The sequence below is a fragment of the Candoia aspera genome, chromosome 1 (assembly GCF_035149785.1).
Source record: "Candoia aspera isolate rCanAsp1 chromosome 1, rCanAsp1.hap2, whole genome shotgun sequence".
Lineage (NCBI taxonomy): Eukaryota > Metazoa > Chordata > Lepidosauria > Squamata > Boidae > Candoia > Candoia aspera.
Window position 1 is genome coordinate 123,816,618 of NC_086153.1, and position 12,274 is coordinate 123,828,891.

The 12,274-nt window shown below is 36.2% G+C and overlaps 1 protein-coding gene across 1 annotated transcript in view; it reads right to left on the minus strand.

Annotated features, from left to right (window-relative positions):
- ADGRB3 (adhesion G protein-coupled receptor B3) overlaps positions 1 to 12,274 on the minus strand; it is a 503,112-nt gene that overhangs the window by 36,914 nt on the left and 453,924 nt on the right. The window contains exons 22-25 of the mRNA XM_063313173.1: positions 11,725 to 11,791; positions 6,489 to 6,574; positions 2,212 to 2,310; positions 1,677 to 1,848 (exon numbers count right to left, since the gene is read on the minus strand). Coding sequence (XP_063169243.1) covers positions 1,677 to 1,848; positions 2,212 to 2,310; positions 6,489 to 6,574; positions 11,725 to 11,791 — 424 coding nt within the window. The remainder of the gene's footprint in view (positions 1 to 1,676; positions 1,849 to 2,211; positions 2,311 to 6,488; positions 6,575 to 11,724; positions 11,792 to 12,274) is intronic.

A 12,274-nucleotide genomic window follows, 5' to 3' on the forward strand; every position in this document is an offset into this window, starting at 1 on the left:
TATGGGCTGGCAAATTGAGTAGCAGTCAGTATCACCTGCTTTGAAGTATCTGTGTTGAATTGTGGCAACATTATAGAGCCTTTGCCAACCAGACACTTTTCAGTTGTTCTGGAGCACAACTCCCATAATCTTTGATGGCTCTCATGCTGGCTGAGGCTGATGGAAATAGGGCAGCAAAAGTCCTAAACTTGTAGTCACCCAATGGTGGTAAGGTTTGAAATCATATGTAGCCACTGAAGTTATTCATCATGCTATTCAAATTCCCTGATTTTGAGCCCACTTTTTTTCTTTGATACAGATTTGAAAATGCAATCTTATTAAGATAGACAGATTGCAGGTTTGACAAATCTATTTCACTTTTTAAAAGCTAGAATTTTAAATCTACTAATCAGACTTTAAATGGTAGCAAATGAAATTTTTATATATTTAGAATTAAGGACCCAGGTGCTTCTGGACACATGCTCAACCTGAGAGTTAGTTTTCATCAGTGACAGTTTCTTATTCATGATGATTCATGCATAGGACTCCTTGGCTTTCTTTTTTATAGTGATCTAATCCACTGGCAGTGAAAATATTTATTGATAAATTATTGGGCTTTAGCAGTGCTTGAGTCTCTATTATCAGTCACCCAAAGATCTACCCTCAGATCCCAATTTGTCTTCTGCTTATTGAGACATGAAGTTGCCCTACTAATCATTTGCTGAGGACAAGGTAGCCTCCATCTAAAAGGCAGCCCACTGCCATGGCAGGCTGAAGCTGGCCCAAAGTGTTCCAGCATGAAAGTTATGTCTGGTTCCACTGTGGCTGCCTCAGGCACCTTGTTGCCTCACTGGTGCAGCCTGTCTCCTCCTCCTCCTCCTTCACTACCTCCCAGTGGTAGATGATGGACCTTGTGGAAGACCGTTTTCTCATTGAACAACCACCTGCAGCCACTTGCTTGGTCCCTTGATTCCCAGAATGAAATACTATTTGGTGGGCAGTAAACACAGGGCTTCTGTGTGACTTGGAGGTGGGTGGGACAGACCCCATCTTTCTTCCCATTCTATCCTGTGGCTATGTATTTTTCCCCTTTCTTCTTTTTGTCCATTGAATGATCCCTCAGTGGCCCAAGAAAGAGGAAAACCCCAACCACTTTGGCAGAAGCCACACTGAATTCAAGGCTGGGTATGTGACTCCCTGGGTTAAGAAGCAAAAATTGCACACTTTTCAAGGCCTACTCATTAAAGCAACAAATTTGGTCTAATGTATACAGGGTCAGCTGGGGATGGGGGGACTCTCCACAGATGGAGCTGCCTTTTCCCAGCAAAGGCTTGGAAGAGGAGAACCAATCCCTGCTTTGAATGTAACCTGCCCTACCTTCTACGAGGGCAGCAACACTTCCGGCCATGTGGCTGACATGTGGTGGCAGGTCAACTGTGGGGGTCATAGCTTTTCTACTGTATATTCTTCCTGCCTTTTAGGAAGGGAGGAAAGGGCGCTGCCATTGCTCAGTGGGGATCAGCGCTGAGTACAACAAGAGTTACGGCCTCAGTTAATTTGTGTAGGACTGCAGCCTTCATTTCAGGGCTACTTAGATTCTTAGGTTCAAGCCAGATGTCTAGGAAACATTCCAGATTGTTGTACAATTTCATAGTGATAGAAGATTTGTAAGACAACATCAGGAAATGGTTCCTTACCTCCCGTCGGAGAATGCAGTGAACCATGACAATGACCAACCCCTGCAACGAATCAAATACAGCAAAGAGTATTTGAAATAAAATGGATCGCTTGTCTGTCATTGCCAGAACTGCAGACATCCAAGTGAGAGCCAGGAGAGGTAGAACAACACAGGAACTCCAAAGGGATGCCCTAGACGGGGGCAGAGGAAAGAAAACAGCAACAACGAGATTGTAGGACTGTTGAACAACAAAGACAAACTGAGCTTTAGAATGACAGGCATATCCAAATACATAAATCTTACTTAAGGATGGCAACGTTTTTGTTAATGTGGAAACTAAAGACAAATAAATAGATATAGAAAGACTGATATTTCATTTGCAAAATGTTACCCAGTTGAATTATAAGGTGTGGTTGCCATTTTTCCTTTTTTTTTTTTAAACAATTAATTATGTTCAATATTAGTAGTTTTAATCTTTCATCACGGTAGTATTTTTTTTTTCACATGCACTGCATAAGATTTGTAACAAGAAGATGTAAATGATTAGGACTAACATGGCATTACTGGCGGTGGTGGCTGACAAAGCTGTTGTTGAAACTACTCCACACTTGGCACATTTGAGCGTCAAACCGCTATGAGGCTCACTCATCTGACTGCAAACAAACAGAACACCCACAGAAAAGAACAAAATATTGAATTTTTGGTCACTACTGAAATTTTGCTTTTTAAATATGATGTCATGCAAGAAAAAAAAATAGCAAATTGACTTATTCAGGATGAAACGCTCTGATTTTAAGCCTATATAAAAACCATACATTTTAAAATTTTACATTAAAATGTTAATTCTATTGGAGGGGGAGGGGCTTCATTTTATCCAAGGTCTAATTCTTCCACTCAATAATTTTTGAAGCCCCCACCCCTCAATCTTCATACATAAATGTCCTTTCATCACACTGAAGGAAACAAGCATGTGCTAGGGTAAGACAAACAACAAAATGGTCCCTCTAGTCAGACCATTCAGAAGAATAAGGATTTGCTCTCAATAGGATAGCCTAGCAGATTGGTAGGGCAAAAATACACACATTTCCATTGAAATTGGAAAATGCCCATGAATTAGTACAGATATGTCAATCTGTTATGGGAATGATTATAGTAAACTCGATACAAAACAAAATCAGCTTCCCTTCTTAGTTTCCTCTGAATTTAAGCTTAATGCTGGTCTGAATAGAGTTTGAAATGTATGAAATTTAATGAAAGTGTTAATTCAGGCTAGAAATATGACAGTCTTGTTCAAATTTAATAAAACACAGTACACAAGCATTAAGATTAACATATATTTATACAGATATTGATATAGAGCTCTATATCACAACACCTAGTAGCTGGTTCTGTCTTTTTTCACTGTTTTATGACAAATTCATTAACTATTTTCATCCTTCCATTCACCTTAATTTAATTATATGATGGAAGTTTTGTTTTTTGTTTTTGCTAACCAATGAAAGTAGCAATTATTAAATACTGAACAAAAAAGAAGAGTGTTAAAAAATCATTCTCAATTGACCTGTAAGATATTGCCCTTTCTAACTCCTTTATTTATAGTAATTTATAGTTTTATTTTAAAGCCTTAGGATGAAACCATAAAAGAAAAATTCTTCTCAAGCAGAAGGTATAGACTTTTGTAATTTGCTTTGTAATAATGCATCATTTATTTCTAGAACAAATCATACAAATAAAGAGAACACACAAATAATGTTAAAAATATTCAGATTTTCATTAGTTTTATACACATAAACATGGTGTGGGAAATGAGAATATTATATACTGGCTATTTTTATTTTCAGGTCTGTTTTTGTTCAAAGGAACATAAAGCAGCATAATAAAAACTGTTCTATATGTAGAACATAATGATATAGACTAGAGATTCTTGCACTATGACATGTTGTAAATTGATAGTATCAGCTTTGATAATATAAAGAACTTTGATATTATGTCCACTACTTCATACCCCTTGACTTACAAGTGAATGAAATCTATTTGTATACAAATTCTGCTTCTTCAAAAATTTTGCAATTCATAGCTTAAAAATGTGTACAAAATGGGTGTATATGTATGTGTCTCTGTGCCCCTCAGTGAATATAACAGGGGAAAGAATGTATGAATCGTGTTATATCAGAAAAAAATGCAAACAACAACAACAACAACAAAATAGATACAAAATACACAAAATCTATTCATCTGGAGATTTTGGAATTTTTGTGTAGGCATATTTTGCCAGATTTTCAAACTGATGAATGAGCGTCAAAACAAACTTATGGCTGGGAAAATAAGAATGGGAGTGAAACTGAACAGATGTACCCATCCTTACTCTTATTATAGAGAATGCTGCTTGTTAGAGGAACACTGATCAGTTGATACAAAAGAGGAGGTAACTGTATGAAAGCCTGTGAGGGAAGAGTTTGCCATCTTAAGGAATAATTGGAAACTTAGCCATTTCTCAGTCTGACAAGATGCAAGCCCCTAGAAGCCCTTCAAAAGCCCTCTTCAGGAGATGAAAAATAGAAGACGTGAGAATCATATAGAGATGCATTACAGTATACAGTATATATAGTCCTGCTCTCTTTCCTATGCTGATGGGAAAATTCTGTAAGGAGGGTATAACTCTTTTTATCCAACTGAGATTAATGTGGAGAGCATATAGGGAGAAGCAGAGAAGCTAGGCATTCTTCTTCATTATCCTTACAATTTCCTACTTTGTAATTCTGAATCCCATATCCTGTGTTTTCAGATGGTAAGTTCCACAGTCACATCTTGTAGCACTTTCAGACTAAGATTCTCTCTCTCTCTCTCTCTCTCTCTCTCTCTGTGTGTGTGTGTGTGTGTGTGTGCTCGTGGAAAGCACAATCTACTTCCTCAGATCCTTGAAATACTATCCCTACTTGGCAGACTTGGTATACACAGAAGAAAAAAAAATGTTCTAAAACAATTATCATGTGGCAGTTTGATCAGAAGGCTATGAAAGACTAGTTTGATTAACCAACCTATCTTATCAGATTAATAAATATTCTTCAAAGGATGCAATTATATCAAATGAAGCACTAATAACTAATAACAAAATATCACATAATAGGATCTAGCCAAAGTTAATTCTTCTTGGGGGAATTATCTGATTAAGATGACGAAATCCTGCTAATCAAGTATTTTGAGAGAAGGAACAGATGATGAATCTAGCACCTACTGCCCCTTCAGAACAAACGATTGACAGAAATCTGGCCTCTGGCTCTACTCATTTATGTGTATAGTAACCGCCCAGAGTTGCTTGCAGGATGGGTGGTGTAGAAATATGAGAAATAAATAAATAAATATAGTTCTTGTATTGACAGGGTAACTGCATGGTGGCCTGCTCCTGAGAGAATACAGCCCCAAATTAAATTGGGAATTAATAGGGCCTAATTCTGGTTGGATAAAGCTCATTATATGCAAGGTAGCATTAATGGAGTGGTGATACAGAAAACCTTTCAGACAGAGAAGATCGAAAGCAAATCATAAAAATGGGAGATAGCATTATAGATTTACAGTATACCAATTATACCAGAGAAAAATCAAGAATAAAAAGGAGAACATACACATAGACAAAATTTGGCTTCTATTCAAATTCATAACACTTGAGTTTAACCTAGTGAAAGAAAGAGAGGAAACCATTCTTTTTACCAGAGAAGGAAGGCTGCATTAACTTTCTTGTAAGAAAGCACTACTCATCTCAGTGGTATTTGCTTTTGAGTAGATATGCAAAAAAAATAAATAAAAAAGCTTTATGGGTGGAAATAATTTTTGTTCAGAAAGCCAGACTTTGGTACATTAACCACATCTTCTAGTGATTGGTGTGTGAAGAAATGCCTTGGCTTAAATTCATAGGTCCTGAGATTAGACCTCATTTCCCAGAATGCTCTGGCAAATGCAAGGGGGAGAGTCATTTTTCATGACCTCTTCTTTCCCTTGCAGCTTGTTATCTATTTTGGAACAATAAGGGAGGTGGTGCAGGGCAATGTGGGGGCAAAGGCAAATTGACAAAATTTCCTCACTCTCTTTTCCTGTGAATGAAAGTCTCTGAAAAATTCAGACCTATCCTTCCATTTAAGTGCTAGGGTAAGTAGTAATTCTCAGTGGATTAGAGCATGGAATCCCACCAAGGTGGAAAAAGAATAATGAAACAGAATGAGTACATGTGGAAATGATATGAATCAAATTTAGACTAATAATCTTTTCCCCCATTTCTCTGAGAATAAATATAAGTTTTTATATTCATATAACAGACTTTCTAATCCAAATTTCACATGTGCATTGGACATCCAATAATTGCAGATCTGCAGAAAACAAGAGACACTAATATTTTGCTTGCTTGGTGGTATGTCCTAATACTTCTTGATTCATAACCCATAAGCAATCACACAAATGGCCCATGTCTAATTTTTTTTTTTATCTTAGAGAGCTTCTGGCAATTCTAAAAGTGTTTTTTTTTTAACTAATAAAAATATAATTCTAAATGCTCAACTTATACAAAATCAAAGAAACTTTCAAAGAGTTTACATGCATGGTTATTCATTCTTTTTTTATGACTTAATACAACTGTACTTGTGTTTTATTATTTTTCTGTTGCTTAGTCACATTTCGTCAGGATTAATAAGGTAACTGCAATTTGGAGATGAACAAAACTGGAAGTTAAATTAAGAGAAAAAATTCAAAGTGAAATTAAATAAATATACATGTGGTGATTATAACAACAGATAGACAGAATTTAGTAATACATCATTGATATATCCCAACTTTTGCTTACCCTGCTCTGTGTTTGAGTTTTTTATCTAGGATTCCATCTCTCGAAACTAGTTTATTAAACACAAGGATGCCAATCACCATGTTGACCTGTTAAATATGAAATAAACAAACAAAAAGGTAACAGTTGTCCCTTTAGTGACACTGAATGAAACATGAACCCTAATATATTTGATATTAATTTAAAGAAACAGGAACAACAATTGGGTATCATATCCCAGCACTGGTGGCTCCTACAAAGCAAACAGGTGCAAGGACATGTATTCTGGAAAGAACTACCTATTCCAGAGAGGTGCTATGCACCAGTAAATCAGCCCATCAATGTGATCCTTGCCAATGGTATCCAAGAGAGATATGGACATGTACAGTCCCCATCCTCCTCCTATTTGCATTTGATATATATGGGAACACACATACATACATGATCTTACATACAACTGTAAGATGTTGAGCATTACTGCATAGAATTTTGCTTTTCTAACACTTTCCCTTCAGTGTTTTGCACTGTTACCTCTAGATAGGACAGTGAACTGTAATTCTAAGTTTATAGAAACAGGGTAGGAAGGATCATAGTTCACATGTTTTGCATGCAACAAGGGACAGACTCAGTCTTGGATATCTCTAGATTCTAGGAGCAAATGATGAAGAAGATATCTAATAATATTATAGTCTAATTCTACTGGGAATACAACTTTTAAATAAGATTAAATGTATTAAATCTGCAAACCTATGTAGATGTAAAGACAACCTGGAAAGTGAATCCTGTTTAACTCTGATTTACTTTTATCGAGACAAGTATAGGATTGTACTGTTAATTGACATTTATCTCTTCAGAAAGAGTTTAGAGCATAAGTAAAGAATCAAGGGCTCCAGAGTTCCAAGTGGCCCTGAACCTGTGTTTCGCATCCCCTTGAAACCCCTCTCTCCACAAAAGTCAAAAATCGGTGGCATAGTTTCCTGTGGTTTAAGGCAAGAAACACACAAAAATTATAATGTGCACTCTAAAATAAGCTTATCATACTTTAAGAATATAAGTGTGCCTCCAAACAGAAGGAAAAGCAATTCCGGTACATCTATGTGCCTGATATGATTCCACCCATTTGGCATCCTCAAACCACCTATATATTCTGTGTGGCCCTTGGCCACCAACATGTTGCTTACCCTAATCTAGAGAAATTATAAAAGAAAGATAAGCCTACAATAAAAGCTTGAGGCAAAGCAGAGTTTAGCTCAACATCTCATCCAATCCATTTCAAAGCTGTGTTTTTTTAAGAGACCCCTGGCTAATTGAGATATGTAATACATGTAACCTGCAAGCTTGATTATCAAGGGGCTCAGAAGTCTAGTTTTAATTTTTAAACCAGCTTAATTTATTCAGTTACTGAGGGTTTTGTTCTGTTTTGTTATTTCCATCACAGATCATCATAGGTCAGCAATTCTCATGAACCCACTTCTGAGTTATACTAAGTTAATATTCCAAAAAGATATTATTAATGAAAACTTTCCAATACGTTTCCTATACATTTTAGCACATTCAAACATCACAATCAATCCCTTTTTGACTGACTGTTAAATTTGATACACTGCAACTAAGTTCCAACTGGAATTTATCTCATAAAGATTTCATTAATTTCAGCTAGGGTACATAGAGGTCTCAACACTCAGAAATGTAAAATTCCTTGAAAAATCATGGGTGGTCAAAAAATTTGCAGCTCCTACTTTGAACAGTGGTGTGAGTCAGTCTCAAAACTGAGATTCTGACACTTCAAACTTCTTGCCACATTACACTTTTATGCACGGAAGGCTGGGTCAATGACAAAAGTAACACCCCTATTAAGAGTGTAATATTTTATTTTGGCTTTACACCAAGAGTCTAACCTTTTTCTTTGTTTGATTTATAATCTTCTATACAATTGTGAAAGGAAGAAAATTATTTTTAAAATTTTGCTATCTATTGAAAATAAACTGATCACCCTAATAAATGTGTAACTGTGGATATCTTGATAACATCATGCAGGTCTTAAAACATTAATATAATGTATACCAGTATGTTTGAAATTCAATCATGAAGAACCTCTCCCAGAGGTTGAAAAATGAGTGAGGGATGTCCTCTGAACTCATAGGAGTACAATTTGCAATTGAGGAGTTTCCTGTGTACCCCTCCTTCTTCCAATCTTTTGGGTGGGTGCCAGTCCTCTACTCAGCTGCCACTGATCCAATAAATAAGCTAAAAATAAAGGTGGTGGTTTAAAGACCAGATAAAATGGAAGAGGATGGATGGGGAGAAATGTGGTTTTAGCACATTTGGATCTGGACATGTCCGCTTTCTGTTTTAGCATACCTACTTTCCCCCTTGGTACATTACAGGCAAACTTTCACACATGCCATAAGATCCAGTCCAAAAGATTGCATAATCAGGCTTTATCATAATATGGAACTAGAGATTACCATTGATTTTAGAGGCAACTATGACTCTTAGAAATAGTGGGAAGGGAAGGGTCCTAATTTTGGATTTCTCTTGACATCTCTTTGGCCATTTTGAGAACATAATTTTTATCATGATTAAACTAAGATATCTTGAATGTAGCTTTAACTTTCTAAAATATATACACATCTCTATCAAATCAGGACATATTAACTTGCATGTGCCAGCAGATAGGATGTTAAACAAGTGATGGTATACTGCTGGAAATGCTCACATTCTGATCAACCAGCAAATAAAATCTATAAAATAAAACTGCCTACATGGCAAACATTGTAACATGGGCATGATCAGAATCACAAAAATAACTCCAGAAAAGGAACTATATAGGAAAACAGAATGCTGGACTAGAAGGGTCATACAGTATATTCTTATACTTGTTCTGATTGGACATGATTATCTATTCCTTATACAATTAATGGGGTGTTAATTTGTTAGCATATTATATTAACCTATATTTGTAATTTGAAGAAAGAAATGAAGGGGAACTAACCAGCCTTCAAAGACCTACATGCAAAAGAGAGGAAAGGCCAAAAAGTTCACACAAGGACACAACTGCAAGAATGGAATATTATGATTCACACAGACACATACATACACACACACAGATATACTGTAAATGTATACATTCAATTGCTTGGAAAGATTTGCCCCAGTTTGAGAATAAGGCTTGAGTAATCAGAGTAGACTAAGACTGATGCCATTCAAGAGACCTAGACCATTTTTATTCACTTGTTTAAAAGAATAGGTGTACTTTGCTTTCTCCCAAAATATAAAGATTTTATGAATGAGGGGAAAAAATATAAAGGTATTTTTTTAAAAGGGCACATATTATTTTCTTTTATTGAAATTATTGAAGTATTTGAGATACTCAGGATGATACTTTTGGGGGTATATCCATTATAAAGCTATCAGATAATAGTATAGTATAGTATAATAATAATATAATATAATAAAATAAAATAAAATAAAATAAATATGATGGAAGGCAAATCTGTATTTCAAACATTTAGGGGACTGATAATACACTGTCAGGAGTGTGTGTGTTTGTGTGTGTGTGTGTGTGTTTGGAAGAAGAAGGAGTAAGTATTAAATAAGCAGGTGAAAACTGGAAGCTTTTAAAATTAAATTTCTGGTCCTCTCGCTGGGCTCGTTATTGCAAAGGGAGGGTGGGAGGGGAGGAGATAATCTCATATGTTGTTTCCTTCCTTTCCCGGACTTTTCTTAATGTTACCCCACAGGGTGTTCTGCCTGATCTTTATGCTAAAGGAAGTGAATCCCAATTGGGACGGCAAGTCCTTACTTACCGTAGGTTCAGGTCAGCCTGCAAGTCTAAACCCCACTCCTAGAGAGGAAGCCCCATTAAAGCCAGTGAGGGATTTCTGGATAAATATGAGATTACATTGCCCAGCTAACACACTCCTTTTGTTGGCAGCCTAATTTACGTAACTGGTACAGAAAGAGCTGCAAGGGACGGACAGTTGTGCCTCCCATCACAAAGTCCGGCTGTGGAGGGCGGGGGACAAGCTCGACTACACCCTTCCTGCACCTGTGCCAAGAGGAGATGGAACCTCAACATGGATGAGAGGTGTCAAGGAAGCTGCATCTTCAGGTGGAGACCGTGCTACAATGCCAGCAGAACTATTTTGTCAGCCGGGTAAATTTAAACGTCAGTTTTGTATAACCCTGAAAATGACTCTGGCCTAAGGTGTATTCACACAACCAACACCTTTTTGCCCTGTATACATGGAGATTTAAGCACATGAAAACTAGCTCCTGACACAGGGATAAATCCTGGGGGAGATGAGTGGTAATTAAATCTGAATAATAAATAAAATAAAATAAAATAAAATAAAATAAAATAAAATAAAATAAAATAAAATAAAATAAAATAAAATAAAATAAAATAAAATAAAATAAAAATAACGGTTGCCTTTTCTCAGACTGCTGTTTGTGCTCAGACTGCCTTGAGCTCAGAAATGGCTGAAACTCTCTCTGTGCATTGGATTGCTTCATAGCAAGCTTCTTGCTTACAGTTGTGTGTCCTCTAACACAACAGTGTGAAGCAAATGACTGTTCTTTGAGTAAACTGACCCCTGGTCTCCCTTCCAGGGGGGAAGGGCAAACCCAGTTTATATGACTGAACATGGAGGACAAAGGCAGTTCAGTAGGTTGACTCATTATCAGTTTTATGTCATGAACAAAATAAAATAGAAGACTTTTCAGTAATTAAAAGAGCAAGGCTCCTTTTGAAAGAGGGCTGGTACAGACTTCATCTCTTCTGTTCCCATGGTGGCTGGGGATTATGGAATTCAAAGTCTAGTAGTTTTGGAGGGCACCTGGCTGCGAAAAGATGTGCTGAAAGGAACACTAAAATATATACTGTATTGGAAATGGAGAGGTGTGGCTAGAAATTTATTAAGGTGGGAATGTTTGTTTTTGTAATGTAAAGCATTTGGTATAAACACCTTGTAGTTTCATAATATAGTACTAGAAATAAGCTATACTTGTATTCTAAGTATTCTAATATTTTTTCTAGATTTTCTTCTTGTAAAGAAAAAAATAGTGCACTACCCTCTTTCACAAATAAAACTGCACATATTAAACATATAAAAAGACACAGACATTATATGCAGCAGTACATTTAAATTTATACAGTACAATTGATGTAAATAAAAAAAAAGCTGTTCTCATCTGGTTTTCTCTTTTTCTAGCTATCCATCCATCCATGGCTATTTAAAATGCCAAAAACATTTACCAGGACAACAGCAGCTGCAGGTCCAACAAAAGCATAGAGAAGTCCACCTTCAAGAGACAGCCAGCAACTGGAAAGAATATTAGAAAAGAACTAATATAAATTAATAAGGTGTAGCATCTGTATGTTTATCCATTGCAAAGCTTTACTGATTCCCTCCCTGCTAGCACTAGCAAACTTTTAAGATGCTTTCATCAAATATAAAAAATATAATTTATTACAACACAGACCAGCACATCTTAATAACAGTAAATTTTAAAAATAATCCATTTTCATCCCTCTGTTTGGAAATATGGAATATATCTCATTTATAAGAGAGACCTACACTGCAGCAGATGATAAGGTATGGCACAGAAGAGAATGCTTGCTGAGCTGTGAATGACCTAAACCAACTTCCAGTTCATAGAATAAATGCTCCAGAATCATTTTTAACACTTCTAAGACTGGCCAAGCAGCAGCAGTCAGGAATTTATTCAAACTTGCAAAATGCAATTTACTTACAACTCCAGTCACTTTTGAGATCAGCCTGATTCTCGGTGGTTTTGTGAATATA